Source organism: Urocampus carinirostris, chromosome 1 (genome assembly GCF_059441175.1).
Source record: "Urocampus carinirostris isolate Australia breed hairy pipefish chromosome 1, RoL_Ucar_1.0, whole genome shotgun sequence".
Taxonomy (NCBI): Eukaryota; Metazoa; Chordata; class Actinopteri; order Syngnathiformes; family Syngnathidae; genus Urocampus; species Urocampus carinirostris.
This window is the reverse complement of record NC_142349.1, coordinates 42206131-42222698: the sequence shown is the minus strand read 5'-3', so window position 1 is coordinate 42222698 and position 16568 is coordinate 42206131. Positions and strand designations below refer to the sequence as shown.

General features: G+C 39.5%; 1 protein-coding gene and 1 pseudogene across 3 annotated transcripts in view; one reads left to right on the top strand and one right to left on the bottom strand.

Annotated features, from left to right (window-relative positions):
- mybpc2a (myosin binding protein Ca) overlaps positions 1-667 on the top strand; it is a 38205-nt gene extending 37538 nt beyond the window's left edge. For all 3 annotated transcript variants that reach the window (XM_088355285.1, XM_088355282.1, XM_088355283.1), the window contains 2 exons: positions 365-423; positions 516-667. In XM_088355285.1, the coding sequence (XP_088211411.1) occupies positions 365-396 (32 nt within the window). In that variant the 3' untranslated portion in view covers positions 397-423; positions 516-667. The remainder of the gene's footprint in view (positions 1-364; positions 424-515) is intronic.
- Positions 668-9071: 8404 nt separating this feature from the next.
- On the bottom strand, positions 9072-9205 carry LOC148374701 (U2 spliceosomal RNA; annotated as a pseudogene).
- Between the last annotated feature and the right edge of the window lie 7363 nt (positions 9206-16568).

Genomic DNA, 16568 nt, shown 5'->3' with positions numbered 1-16568 from the left:
TGTTACATGACTGAAAAGAAAAAATAAAGGAAATAAATCTGAATACAAATTAAAAGTGTTAAAGCTATCTAGAATTTAAATCTTAGTTGACATTTTTAGTGTAGGAATTCCAAAAATATCATGGAATATATTTCATATTTAGAAAAGATTTTGTCAGTTGCAGATGAAGTCACGATTGGCTAAGTGACACAAATGAAAGGCGCTCCAGCTGCATTGCAGGACTGTTGTATTCGTTGCATCACCGTTTTAATTTTCCCAATATTACCACTGTCAATATTTGAGTGACAAAAGCATGAAATTTTGACATCATCACATATTCCCTCCTTTCTGGTGGTATTATCTTGCTTGTGTTTCCCCACCGCAGTGGTCAAGGAGAAGGAAGAAGTGAAGAAATAACAAGCATCCGATTGGTCAAGCTGCTGAGTAAATATCATTTCATGTTTCATCATATGATTTGAACGCCTTTGTTTGATTATAGAGTCCCTCAAAGTTCATTTGGTCCTGTTATCTTTTAGGTTTTTGGTGGGATGATGGCTCAACATCTGGATCAAATAGTTGCTGATGCTCTATTTCCAAGACATCAATCACACACATTTTCATTGGACCTCTATTTTGCGGGGTACACTTGCCATGAAAATAAAATAAAAATGAGATGTAAAAAGCTTTACTGATTGTAGGACAAATGAGAAAAATCAAAAATTCCTGCAATTTTTTTTGTTTTCTGCAAAAAAGTCAAGCCAAAACGCACACATGTATTTTGCAGATGAAACATAATATATGCCTGCTACTGTTACTGGTTATTATTGCAATGCAGTGGGGTGCCGGTGAATTTACACTTAGTCCTTCACTCCAACCTTAGTTAGTGACATGTCATCCACGAACGAAACCTGTTTACTGTTGTAACATAATTCAAGCTAAATGAGACTATTTAAACCGAAAAATGACTGGTGGACCAACGTCCCTAGAAGGATGAGCAGTGCAAAAAATGAATGGAATAATACATTAATGGTGGGTGGATAATACAAAAGAAGTCAGTGGGAGAGCAGTTCGGCCTGACGCAAACATAATGATTGGCATATTAGTCCTGTCTGGCCAGAAATTTGGATCAGGTCAGGCTTGGGCTTAAGATTTCACCTCTAAGCTGAAAGTGGTGGACAAAACCTTTTGCCTGCTTCTGAGGTGTCCGACCATTTGCTAGTAAATCAACACAACAGTGTATTACTTTGTTTAACGCTTTGGTGCAATACTGCCGCCCGAGCTGATATTTCATAAGTATTTATTTGTAACCGCGGTGTACTTGTCCCACCAAAGATCCACATTCACGCTGGACTGGATGATGAGGTTTTTATTACAGTTACTGCATCTGCAGATGAAATGAGTCACAACATTAGCTTTTCTGCTGGCTTTGATCTCTTTGATCTCGTTAGCAGCTCTCTCTGTAGACTGCCCAACAAAGCCTACCAAAGAGCTTTCTTTTTAATTTACATAAAATACATTTTAGAATATCACAATACATTTTTACATCCATTTTAATAAGATACTTTTAACAAGAGATCGTATAGTGGATTTTTAACGTTTACAATGAATTCAACATATTTTTCTTTAGTCTGAATTTTAACCAATATCTTCCTTTTTAATATATATGAGAAAATAGAAATAAGAACAATAATGAGTATAAAAACGGATACAATTTACCTGCAGATGAAATGAGTCACAACATTAGCTTTTCTGCTGGCTTTGATCTCTTTGATCTCTACAAGGGGAATTGATATTTTAGTAAAACGGAAACAAAACGAAAATAAATCCAAATAGCTTGACAACATCAATCACATTACTGTGCATGTTGAGAGATTTGTCAGCTGTGGTTATAATGTTTAAAATTAACTTCTTTTGTGGAGCACCAAAAGATGTGTCTTACCGTTAGCAGCTCTCTCTGTAGACTGCCAACAAACCCCGCCTCCCGGTCACATGTCAGAAGCCAAAACCAAACCCCAGCCCATACCAGCAGGTGGCACTGTTGGACTCATCATTGCAGGACACTTACCAAAAACTATACACATATTTCATCAGGAATTTTAATAAAACAAAAGTTGTTATTACAGCTGTTACATATTGACAAAATCTAATCAACATCACATTATTCATATATTTTTAAGGCCAACAGAAAATGCCTTGAAGGCCCTCACTGCCCACCAAGTCAAGTCATGTTTATTTGTATAGCCCTTAATTACAAAGAGTGTCAAAGGGGTGCACAGACCGCAGATTATTGAAAACCACAGACTATTATTACACCACCCCCTGACCTCAAACCTACATGAGGGCAAGGAAAAACTCAAAAACCTCAACATGAGGGAAATGAAGAAACTTTGAGAAGGGATTGCACATTAGGTAATTCCCTTCCAAGGATGACCAGGCTGCAATGAATGTTGCAATAACAAATAATACACAGTTATTGTCAACATAAAATATAGGTTATTCATATGCTATAGAGTAGAAGTGTATTTTAGGCCTAAATTTAAACAGTTGAAGCTGCAGATCGAATCTCAGGGGCAAGAGCATTCCACAGCACCGAGGCCCGAATGGAGAATGCTCTCGAACCTGCGGATCTCTTCTTGGCTCTTGGGATCACTAGTAGACCAACATTCTCAGAGCGCAGGCTCCAGACCGGAAATTAAATCTGAAAAGATATGAGGGAGCAAGTCCATGCATGATTTTGTATAATACCAACAGAACCTTAGAATCACATCTTAAGCTAACGGAGCCAATGCAGGTTAGCTAAAATCAGGGTAATGTAAAGTTTGCGTCCATGCACGCCGCCACATCACACATTTCTTTCACCGCTGCTGCAATGTTTGCTCTACGTAGATACATAAAAGCTTGAATTGCTTTGAATTCTATAAACTAAATATACAATGCGTAACCGTGGTTCCCATCTTGAGCTTACTGTCGAAATGTTCAAGTCAAGGGAGCGGTGTATGAGGATGTGATTGCTTTCCACACTTTAAATGACACACCTGACACTCACACACTTGCACACACGCACACTCTATATTGAGTGCTGACCCATTGGTGCAAACGGCGGGTATCGGGGTCTCATTAGCACAGAACACGAGAGGCTCATTAAGGCACCCCCAACAACAGTGGCCTAATTAGTTTGCTGTCTTTCTGTCTCCGTTTCTCTATTTCTCTCTCTTGCTCTTGCTGTTTCCATCTCTATATCTGTCCCTCTGTCCGTCTCTCTCCAGCGCTTCTGCTCGCTCAGTCACTCTTTTTTTTTTTGCACGCTTTCCTGCATCACAGCTAAGGAAAGCAATTAGTGCTAATTCACACAGCCGCAAAACAAACACGACGCATCCAAGACGGAGGACAGCAAAACCCTCGAAGACATGACCGCACTGACCAAAAAAAAGCTACATCATGGTGGATCATCGACGGTAAAAAAATAAATAAAAGCAATTTGTTCTTTTGCATGTTAACAGCATTGCTTAATGTCAAACGACAACAACAGGCTAAAGCTCAATCCAACCCTCTGCTTGCATCCATTCAATATGGTTGGTGTAAAGTGTAAAGAAGAGGTGAGCAGTTTCTTTTGAAACGAAAGTGGAATAAGAAAGCTTGATGTGGTTGAGAAAATGGTCGGATCGCTTTTTTTTCTGCCACTTTTTATTATGGAGGAGAAAGTACCGTATTTTCCGCACTATAAGGCGCACCGTGTTATAAGGCGCACCTTCAATGAATGATATATTTTTAAACTTTTTCCATACATAAGGCGCACCCCATTATAAGGCGCTATAAGTGCATGCTGGTTTAAGATCAGGTAATGGTGCAATGTTGTAATTGTAATCCTGTGCAGTCCTTTGAGACAGTTTTTGTGATTAAGGGCGTCATAAATAAATGTGACTTGACTTGGCTACAGTAGAGGATCTAGTTACGTTATGCAACCGTTAGATGGTGCCGCGCTAAAGGGAATGTCAACAAAACAGTCAGATAGGTCAGTCAAACTTTATTAATAGATAACAAACAAGCTTTCCACAACTCCATCCACTCCCAAAATGAATAAACAGCTGTTTTATTATTTTCTCTGAGGTAAAGCATTTTCGTGACACATCTTTAACATCTTTGAACAACAGCAAGGCATAACATTTTACTTTTCCTCCATTTAGTCAACACGCAAAAAAACGTCTGATACTGTTATGGTAAATTAAACGTTAGTGCAATCGCAATATAATGGTACTGTGTACCTGACTTGTTAACCTGACTGCCCATCTTGCACATCTGGTTAGCGTCTCTTCTTGCACTATCGGCACTATGGTAAATAACACAATACAGCTTTATTTATATCTGTACACTGAAGGACACTGAGGGAAACTGTGGGAGTCAGATCCATCGACATTTCGTTCTGTATACACGTGTACTAGAATGACAATAAAGTAGATCTGAATCTGAATCTGATCTGAATATAGTGACACTCGTAATGTGCAAAAACAACAAGTGCAAAACAATAACAGTAAAGCAATAACATAATAACTGTAAAATGTAAAACGTTGTAGTGGGTTTTACATAATTCACCCATGGAACCATTGTTCAGTTAGCGAGTTCCCAGGGGGACTCTTAATTCTGCCGGCTCGAGCCACTCTCGTGTTCGATTCATTAATGTTGAACTCTCTCGCTGCTTCTCTTTTCCCGTGTTCTACTGCGTGACTGATCGCCTTGAGTTTAAACTCTGCGTTGTAAGCGTGTCTCTTAAAAGGAGCCATTTCAGGGTCTTTATACAAACGCACAAATAAAAGAGAATCGTTGTTTAATATTTCCCAGTATGCACAGTGCACTTCTTCTACGCGAAAAATGGAGTCTGTGGCTGCTTACCGTAAGTTGCTAGACCTTGTAATTCAATATTGATCTACATATAAGGCGTACCGGATTATAAGGCGCATAGTCAGCTTTTTTGTAAAAAAATCTGATTTTATGTGCGCCTTATAGTGCGGAAAATACGGTAACTTAACTTTTGAAGCGCATCTTTCAAAAGTAAGTTAAACTTAGAGAGCAAATTTTTTTTTCAAATGTTTATGCGCACCTTGCACTGTTTGCCAGTTACTCACGGAGCATAAACATGATTTTTTACGTATTCTGGGTAATATAGCCTATCATTTACCTTTACAAAATTGATACAACCATAATTTTCCTCATAATTCTACAAATAACATCCCATAATGAGAGATTGAAAATAGATTTAGATTTTTGCGACTGTATTCAAAGTATAAAATCTAAAAAAACACATGCCTTTACTCAATACTTTGTCAATGCAACTTTTGCAGCAATTACAGCCTTTTTATGAATATGATTCTACAAGCCTGGCACACCCATGTTAGGTAGCTCCTCGCAAGCTCCATCAAAATGGATTGAAGGCCTTGGTGCTTTGCCATTTTCAGATCTATCCAAAGACATTGTGCGGCGCATGTTCATTTTCCCGGACAAGACCGAGTATTCGAACGAAGAAAAATAGAGCTCTAGAGAAGCACTTTAGTTGAGGATATTTATTCTAAAGTACAAAATAATTAAAAGTAAAACAAAACAAATTCCAATTGATCAGGACATCGCTCTCCCATCAAAGGCGAGGAGTACCTAGCCCCCCCAGAATGCCTCGACGAATGGCCGACCACTGTTTGTATAAGAGAGGGTTGGAGATTTTCAAAAATGAAACTCCCAACAGACAAATCTGAGAACACACATTACAAGGACTCCATGTACAATAGATTAGATAGATAGATAGATAGATAGATAGATAGATAGATAGATAGATACTTTATTCATCCCCGAAGGGAAATTCACTTTTCCAGCAGCATCCCTAAGCTGAGAACAATCGAAAATAACTGAGAACAATCGGGACTGCACATAGCTGAATCTGAAAGGTTGTATTATAAGACCATTGCTTGAAAGTACACTGATAAAAGAATACATTCAGCAAGTAAGTACTTCATTAAAATATGTGGATGAAAATGATGTGCATTTATAACAACCAAAATAATAATGTCAAAGTTAGAATGTTATGATTAAATAACTAATATAGCTGTTTCCAGCTATATTAGTTATTTAATCATAACTCTTGCAATGGTGGCATCATAATCTAACATTCCCACTCTCGGGCTCTCTAAAGAGCTTGAACTTTTGAAATATAAAATGTGCATACTCAATTTCTTCTAAAGGAAAATTCGCTAAAATTTTCACTAACCTCTTTTAATCTGTTTTAAGAGTTCGACTAAAAGAACCACATTGAAATTAGATCAAACATTAAAGTTTGCATTTTAAAGATATCACTGTGGACTAATTGTAAGAGAAATATATCCAACTAATTGAACCAGGTATGATAAAAGTCTTAAAGGGCTACACAGACCATCATTGCACCATCCATCCACTGATCTGAAACCTAAATGAGGGCAAAGAAAATCTTCAAGTGAAGAAAGCTTAAGAAAGGATCACGCATGTGGTAATCCCTCTTCTTGGATAACTAGGCTGCAATAGATGTTGCAAGGGCATCAACCGCCAATACAAAGACAGGATGCAATAACGAGCTTTGTAGCAATGAGTTTGGCTGAAGTGCAATTAGCTTCTTCAGGACCTTAGGGTTAGACTACCTGGTCCCAGGTTGACCCATCGGGATTGTTCTGCCTGCTTACCGTAAAATCAACCTCTGTTGAATGATGTTAAATTATTCCCTCATCGAGCAGCGGTTGACACTTGATCCAGGGACCCTTTTTTCCCTCCGTCAATGAAAGCGCAGAGCCGGACGCAGTTTTTGACCAGTTGTGTGGATTCTGGGTAAAACCAAATCTCCTTTTCCTTTCATACGCACAACCGTGCCCGTTCACTCAGTGACTAGCAAAGGACCACTTAAGATCAGACTTGTGTGAAGTAACCTTTAACCGTACAGGTTCCCAAAAATGGATTTCACTGCTTTCGGTCAAAAATGGATTTCACTGCCTTTCGGTCAATCTAGAGAAATTGATATTTTTATTGACTATTTAACTGTAGATTTTTCTACAATGTTTATTGTGTAATTGCGGGTTTTGTTTTCATTTTTATATATTGCTTCTTCCTTTAGCATTACTGCAAGTCCTGGGTAGGGTGCCATCAGGTTGAGTTTTGCAAGATTCTTTTTACAAAACAGAAATACTTAAACACTTAAAACCCTATTTCTTATACTCAAGCTTCCCCTCTTTTGTGCATCAAATCCTTTCATCTATTGTTTGTCTATCCCGTTGTAAAGATAACACTTAAATGCTTGGATGTTTTTTCTGACAGTTAAAATCTCCAACAAAATATCTTACACAACATAAATGTCAGAAGAAATATTAAATTAGAATCATGTTGTGGGTTAGTAAAGGTTGATTTAAAGTTGGCAACCCAAGAAATGATGAAAAGAAAACTTACCCTTCTTGTCTCTGCAGGAAGGAACGGTTAACATAAAATCGTAACACATGTAGTATAGTCGAGTCCCAAAAATCAACTAGTCAGTCAAAGTAACAATACAAGAACCATTATGAACACATATTCTCACGTTCACACAATTGATGAACTGATGAAAAAATTTCTTCTAAAAAAAAAAAAGGCCAGTAGTTTGTTTGTGAATGTCTTAAATAGGTCAACAAAATAGACTGATTGTGCTGTTTTAGTCACTGCATTGGTTGTCTACCAGCATCATTAAAATAAAGAAATGATCATCATTCACCAAATATCAACGTCCAACATTTTGATTGCGCCTTTGTTACGATGCACTATTCTTTGTCATTCATAAAGATTGCATTACTTACTTACTTTACTTGATTTTTTCCTCTTTAAAGTCTTAATTTTAAGTTTACCCTGGAGTGCCATGTCTTTTGTCTTTTTGCATGCAACTTTTTCAAATTGTTGGTATCAATTACAATAAATACAATTCACTTGAATTCAATATAAGCGCCTTATGTATTGCTCATGTCAGTATTCTATAATTATCATTTCTAGATTCTGATTGCACAAATTTACAAATCTAAATGCTTAGTGGCTTTGTTAATCTAATAATTTTCAAAGGTAATTTTTTATTTTTTATTCTTTCCCTATTTTATGTTTCTTTATAAATGCACCGGATCTGTCAAATATGTAAATTCCTCTGAAATTATGTGTTCATTATGTTAAACAAGATGAACAAGTGTCAACCAAAATTTAAATGAAGAGTGATTTCAGAATAGAACGGTTTATGTAAAAATAAACCTTCAAGATTATTTAAAAAACATTAACATTTTAATTATTAAAACATGTGAAGAGAACAATAATATAAAATAATAAATAACTTATATTCTTACAAGCAAATCACAGAATTGCACAAATTTGAAAACACACTAAAGTAAAATGTAGTTGAATTATAATAAAATAATAAATAATAATAAAACACAAACTAAAGCCTGACCTTTCTGGGTCTCCCTGATGCAAAATCATCAATAAAATCGTCATAGGCAACCTGCTTCCCTAATTCGTAAATTATTCTGATGACAGCAAGGCCAGTGAGCCGTTCATGAGACATGTTTGACCTCAGGTACGACTTTATCAACGTCCGCTTCGAAGAGCTCCTCTGCTTGAGCCACCGTGAGTGGCAGAGTGAGAAAAATGCGCAACAGTTAGCCTGTATTTTCAAAGTTATGAATAATGTGCATTATTTGGAAGACAATAGTCACCAACTATTCTTATGTATAGTAGTAATACAGTGAATCTTTCCCTTCTCCCAGTCAAAGGTGATATCATGCATCATTCCGAAAAAAAAAATAAAAAAAAAATATGGTGTACGATTATTTTGTATTTTGTACGGGAAAATACAACAGTTTGTACGGGCATGGAGCCGTGGAGGTTGACAGGTATGTTCTTTTTCACTTGCTCGCTTAACAGAATATTTTCATAAGGAGAGAGGGTTGTAGATCTGCGAAAAAGAAACTCTTAACAGACTTTGAAACATTACAAGGAATCCATGTACAATGGATTAGGACACTTACTCTCAGCCAATAGGCCAAGCTAAGGTCCTAGCCCTAAAGCCTTGCTGCGATCATTGCGAATGCACCGTTCCCGGAGGTACTGCAACACCGGGCCGATGCGTGGAGTGTACAGAGCAAGCTCTTATTCCATTTCTGAAATGCAAAAATCAAAGATCATGGCAAGAGGTACGGCCAAAAGGCCAAGCTAGCCCTAACAGGCCAAGCTAAGCTAAGGACCGATGATGACTGTTGTGTTTTATTTACCCCCCTGACTTTAGGGATTTCTCCCCGATTGCTCATTCTTAGTTGGCCAGCTGGCCTAAAAGAGTCGTGGTAGTTACAAACTTCGGTCAATGGATGATAGAGGCCACTTTGCTCAACGAGACCTTCAAAGCTGCAAAAAATGTATGTCCCCCTCCCTGGATTTGTGCTTGCTAAATCAATTGTAGTTACCATAGAATCCAATTATTAAGCTGTAGAAAAGTCTCAAGAATGAACAGTGAGATCAGGCTCAATTTTGAGCTTCAGGGCAAAGACGGTGAATACTTATTTCCATGTGGTTTCATACTTTTTTGGTTTTGATAATATTTATCATGTTACCAATATAAAATTGTGTAATCAATTAATTGAATCATTTCTGTATTCATGCTGTAACGTAATAAAGTGGAAAATGTGAGGCTCAGTGAATACTTTCTGGACGTACTGTATAGTGGGGTTGGACATGTGGACAAGTGCTTGGGTTTTCTTTACCACCGACCAGTTTATTTTCTGAATAGGGCAGCATTAAATATGTTTTCTGAGTTTTCTAAAATGAAATAATAATAACAACAATTAAAACATTTATAACAATAGCAACATTAATTATAATAATCCATTGTGTAGTCTTGTGGAATATTTGGATGTCCCTGTAACATCACACTAAAATCACATTCATTCATTCATTCATTCATTTTCCAAACTGGTTATCTTAACCTTGGTTGCATAGTGTTGGACCCATCTCAACCATATTTTTGGAATGTGGGAGGAAACCTGAGTTACAGACGTCATGGGGAGAACATGCAAACTCCACACAAAGAAACTCTGAGGTGGACATGCTAATAGCAACTCACTCTGGTCTCTATTGTAACTTTTAACGCAAAACATCCCGTCCATCGGCATCCAGAGTAATTAAAGATGCTAACTCACCAAATAAACCAACCACTGTGAAAAGCTTGTGTTGTAATGTGGTCTCTTGACTTAGGGATTAATGCATCCTCCACATCTGTTGCCAAATATTGTTCCATAGCGGCAAGTTTGTTTTCTCCATGCTGATTGGCTATTAGTGCAAAAGTTTGGTTCTAGTCATCCTTCACTGTACTCTTTGGCGGGCGGAAATCATTATTGACAGGAAACTGCACCTGCCCGTGCACAACACACAGATTTTATTTCAAAGGTCCAAGTTCAGACTAAAACGTAGCAGTGTCAGTGTAACAACATAAGGAATAAATAACTTGTATGGCCCAAACTACCTGGGCTACGGTACCAGTCTGCAGCCTGTCGATGAAGACCAGGGGTAGGGAACCTATGGCTCGGGAGCCATATATGGCTCTTTTCATGAGTACATATGGCTCCGAAATAAAATGTAACAATTGCACATTTCTCTGTGGCGTTCCAAGGTCAAGTGATTTCATCTCGATTTTGGTCCATATAAAGAAAACAAGTTCGATAAGAAACTATTTAAACTGATAAATAAAAACGCTGGCAAACGACTCTGATTGGGTGAGCAGTACAGGTGGGCGGATCCCTGCACACAGTGCAAGGCACTTCCTTCTCTCTCTCTCGCTCAGTGCAGTCTACACCGAAAGTGAATATGACGATATGCTTATCGTTTGCAGTAATTTGTGACATTTTTACAAAAGAACTTTGCATGCACCTTGTTTTGAAACTTATTATGGACGAATTTCATGAAAAAAAATTGCCTCAACACTCTTAACTTAAGGTGGGAGACAAATTGTAAATGGCATATTTACATTGATTAGGGACACAGGATTTTGCATTTTTATCATTTCATACATTTGATTAAATCATCAAATGACACACAGTGAAATAAAATATGCTGAAGAATTAGCTTTTGTCCAGAGAGCGTGTTTGGCAGTTTTTTTCAATTTTGTCTGAAAATATATGATGTGGCTCTTTTAAAAACATTTTTTGGGTCAAAAAGGTTCCTGACCCCTGATGTAGACTGTGTATTTGAATGGCTTTCTTCCAATCCTGCTTATCCCATCCACTCTTTTCCTGAAAGCCAGTAGGGGGGAATTTTCCTGGAATGAGTGACGTCTGAAAGTGGATCTCTATTCGCATAAGCACACAAATGAACGCACACCCGCGCACACAGTGTGAGGGTTCAGGTGGAGAACAACAAGTCACCAACTGAATCGTAGTGCACGCGCACTGCACACGAATCCATGTGTGCCAGGCCATCTGTTCTCTGAGCGTGCACATAACTCACACTGGCTGCAGCTTCAAACCCACAAACTCCAGAGATGATCTAAACTCGCATTATTGACACTCACAAACATTTACATTTGACACGCTTGCGTTCACTCAGACACTGGAGCATTCATCAGGTGTCATCAAATTCACTCGTTCACAAGAGAACGCCGCACAGACACACATAAGCACATGCACTAGGCCTATTAATGTACACAGCATACACAAACGGTTTTCTAAGGCACACCTGAATAATAGACACAGACAACTGTGTGTATTGGTTCACCTTCACACGGTGGTTGTAAGTTCTCAAATGTTTTTCTCTCTCTCTCAGAAGATCTTTGGTTTTATGTATGATTTCGCTCGGCTGCTTAAATGTGTTTTCCCTCTGCCGGCAAACAGCGCAGATTGCTTTGCACACTCTCATCTGTTTCAACTTCAATCATCACGTAACAGATAGGACTTCAAGCTCTGCTTTGCTTTTTACGTTTCATTGGTGAGAACAGGGGCAGCATGACAGCGCAGTGGTTAGAGCGTGTGCGGCACAGTTCTGAGGTCATGGGATCAAACCTTCCTGTGTGGAGTTTGCATGTTCCCCGTGCTTGCGTGGGTTTCCTCACACATTCCAAAAACATGCATGTTAGATAAGTTAAATGGCTGGTCCAAATTGTCTCTAGGTGGGAATGAGCGACTGAGTTGTCTGTGTCTGGGTGCTCTGCGATTGGCTGGCAACCAGTTCAGGGTATCTCCTGCCCACTACCAGAAGATAGCTGATAAGCGGTGCAGAAAATGGATAGATGGATAATGGATGGTGAAAATAGTTTTAATTTTTACTATGGGGTCTTTTTTAAAGGCCCGGTCACACAGCCTTTCACGGGCGTATCGAAGCTGAATCAAAGCCAGAAATTTCTGCCCGTGAAGCAGACGCTGTTGAACGCTTTGAGATCGCGATACAGACGAGATACAGCCGTGCTTTACACGCGGTAAGAAATTCACACGCGGTTGGCCGCGCGAAAAAGTTTTGCGCCGCTCAAAACTTTAGACCACGGGTAACCGCGGGCGGCACACGTGGTACACACGAGGTAAAGACGCGGTACGAACGTGCTAGGACGTGCTACGGCCACGGCCAAGACGTGGTTACACGCGGGTAGGACGCGAAATTTTAGCGGGTAATCGCGGGTGGAGCACGGTCATAGCACGTTTGTTCTGCACCTGTATCGCGGTGTTACCACGTGCATTAGCGTGTGTACCGCGTGTAAGCATGGTCAAACGCGGTGCAGCCGCGGTCACCCGCGATAAGGACGCGGAACAGTCGCCGGCGTCTGTTTCGCGGGCATACCACGGGTAAACAGCGGGTTTAGCCAATTTTGCACATTTTCCACCGCGTCTGCTTCACGGGCAGAAATTTCTGGCCGTGATTCAGCCTCGATACGCCCGTGAAAGGCTGTGTGACCGGGCCTTCAGAATGAGCTGCTTTCAGAATACTATCATCCTATAAGGTTGCCATGGAAGAAATAAATGTAAATAGATGTAAAAAAATTACCACAAACATATGCTTGAGAACTTGGAAACAAATACTTAGCCGACACATTTACATATATATAAATGGTCTGCATTTCTACAGCGCTTTTCAAGTCAATGAAGACCTTCCGAAGCGCTTTACAATGTGCTTCACATTTACCCATTCACAAACACTCACACCCCGATAGCAGCGTCAGCCATGCAAGAAAACTACCTGCTTATCGGGGGCATTAGGGATTCAGTGTCTTGCCCAAGGACACTTTGACATAAACACGGAAAAGCCGGGGAAGCGAATATGCGACCTCTCGATCCCAAGACGAGCGTTTTACGCCCCATATCCATTTTGTCTCCACTCGAAGATGTCCTCTTTTTCGGTCCGAGACATTGTCCATGACGTTTTCCTTTTTCTCTTCTGGCACGATGTATCGGAAAAATAATTTTACAGCTAAAAATAGAGAAAGTAAGCACACTGTTACCGTAAAGTCTGTGCTCACGTTTGCTCTATTGATTTACCATTGGTTTTGTTGTTTCTGTACAAGCCACGTCCCCTCCAACGCTCTACCTACTATTCGCTACTGGGGACACATAACCAAACATGTAAATATGAACTGATCCTTGATGTGAGTATTTTTTGATAGGTTTAGAATTCAGCTTTGATGCAAGTATACATAGTAGGGTGAATATCTCCATAGGGAGAAATTCAGTGACTTCATAATAATGTTTGAGACGGTGCCATCATAAATGTCTTCCATTGTACTTTTTATAAAGATATAAAGATAGAGGGTTGTATGGGATATTGTGCCTTCTATGATACCATTTTTAACAGCAGAGTAACACACTATGTCGTAATGACAGTTACAAAGGAACATGTGCTTAGAGCGCAAATACTTTCCGCAATAAAAAAACTGTAGTGTAATGTAGTGGTTAGCATGTTCGCCGAACACGTGAAAGGTCTGTGGTTCAAGACCAGGTGGAAAAATATGTTGGCCTGGAGAGGGATGGACGCTACCATGCTGTACTTGCCCAAGACACATCACAGGGAACGGTGCCTGTACGTCCCTCGTGGTTAATGGGTCAATGTGTGCCACCAGTAGCAAAATGGTAGGGAGCGTGTGGGGAGGAGGAGTGGCTCATACCGGAACAAGGAAGTCAATGAGGCAAATGTATAAATATATATATATATATATATATATATATATATATATATATATATATATATATATATATATATATATATATACATACATACATACCCCAAGGCCACCAAGCAAATGTGAATATGGAATTTATGGTAAGAGTGCTGCATGCTTTTTTTTGGGGGGGGTGAAATGATATTTAATTGACCACACCCGGAGAAAAAAGAGAATGGCTTGGACATTATTCCCAAAAACGGATATGGAGTGTTTCGACTTTTTTGTCTTGCTAGCTCTCAAGATTGCACAGGCCAAAAAATATGTAGGGTGCACCACATCCTCCGGTTGGTGTACACGTTTTCTCCTTTTTATTTTTTTATGTGGCAATTTTTAAGCAGTTTCAGGGTTTTTATCAGTTGAATGAATGTTTTTAACATAATTACACAAAAGTACAGTGAAATTTGGAAAGCTTCTTCTTTCAGGGTAAAAAAGCAATTTGGCTGGCTAGCATTGGGTGACTTACAGTCGAGGCAGACAACGGTGTGATTGAAGTACAACCGTCCCCAATGTAGCGGTTTCCCACCAGTTGTAGCTGCAGGTCATCCATTTCATGGTTAATGTACAAGTAACAACTGCAGGTCTGGCCTAAGAAGCAGTAGGCCGGACCTGAAGCCTTGCTATCGCCTTGTCTCCCAACGCCGCTTCTGTAGCTTTCTGGAACCAAAAACAATTCACAGAGGACCCGCTGGTGATCACCATTTATTTGCGCTTCTTTGACTTTTATAAAGAGTCCGATGTAATTCATTAATTTATTTTCAATGTAATGAGTCGCTAAAAGACAGCTGTCGCTATGATTCCCAGGACATGGACAGCCATGCCTACCCAACACACCAAGCCCTCTTCAACCTGCCCCCTTGATAGTATTTGCTGTGTGCTGTCTGCTCAGAACACAACGCATGATGCGTTGTGATAACGTCAGTCCAGTTACAAAACGTTAGTCGTGAACAGGTTTTTCTGCGATCGTTTGACCTCCCTCGTTCTTCGGCGTTACGGCGACGTGCAGGCCTTGCTGATGAGGGAGGAGACAGCAAGCGAGGGAGCAAGCGGAGCGAGGATCTCGTGCGAAAGCCTTTGGTTTGATTCCAATGGTTGCCATGGTTTCCGGATGTTTCCATGGCAATGCCGCCCGGCAATAAAAAATAAATGCGAGAGCGAGCGAGCGACGGATTTTTGCGGCAGGTTGGCAGGGTGGTGGGATTGGGGCGCAATAAGTGGGGGTAAACAGGTCTGTTGGTCACTATGGCAACACAGCAGGTAAATCCGTTGCCTTCTGATCAACACGTTATTCATGCACACTGCGATGCTATTCCCAAATTCTTTAACAAGCAAAAAGTCAAAGAAATTGTACTTGGATTTTACATCAACTCTATAGATATATTTTATCGGTATATTCCATTTACTTAACGAGATAATCCATTTTGTGGCGCTGTGACATCATTGGAAGAACACCCCTGGCAAGCTAGCCACCATATTAGTTTACGTGATAATCAGTCAAAGAGGTTATGGGTGTTTTAAAGGTACAGTGTTTAAAATTTGTGTTGTGCAACTGAAACAAGGGCTAAAAAAGCACAAGGAAGAATAGAAAACACGGAGACTAAAAGTCACCAAAACACAATATTATTTTCCTCTGCTTTTTGCAAAGAAATAAAAATAGATATAGATATTTTTTTATTAGGTAAAAAATAGAATATATGAAAAAAAGTTATAAAGGGGAAAAAGTAAAACAAAAAAAGGAAAGGTCCAAAAGAAGAAAAGGGGGAAAAGGGAAAAAAAGAATAATAGCAGGGGTTGAAATCCCTTATCTGAAGACTTCCACCCTTGCTTTCCTTGCAAGTAAAACTGATGTCTTTCCTCCTTATTTTGGAATGTCTTTCGGACTTTAACTTGACACCAATCCAGTTTTATTTAATAACCAGGAGGCACTAAATAATACACACTGTCCTTTTAAAAAATATTTGGTAGTTTTTGTGGAGAATGCCAAGGCTTTGTGTCACAGATCGATGCAGTTTTGGTACAACAAAGAGCAAGTAAGCATAAAAGGGGCTAACTACCAAAAAAAAAAAAAAAAAAGACACACACACACACAGAACCACTAACCGAGATGATCAATGAAAGGCAACTGTAGCCCTGGCGCAAAAACGTGAGACTGGCTGACCAAAAATACACAGAACGACCATCTAGGCTAACAGGGAATCAGCAAATCTAGCTAACAACAAGCACCAACCGGGAGCAAACAAAACAGGAAGACCCTCTGAAGCTCCGATGCTAACGGGCAGCTAGCCGAACAAAATTATACCAACTGCGACAGGCAGCGTAAAACACAAACACAATATCACATTGCTCACCTTAAAAGAGATGGAGACAGGGTAAGTAAAGTTACATTATCCCC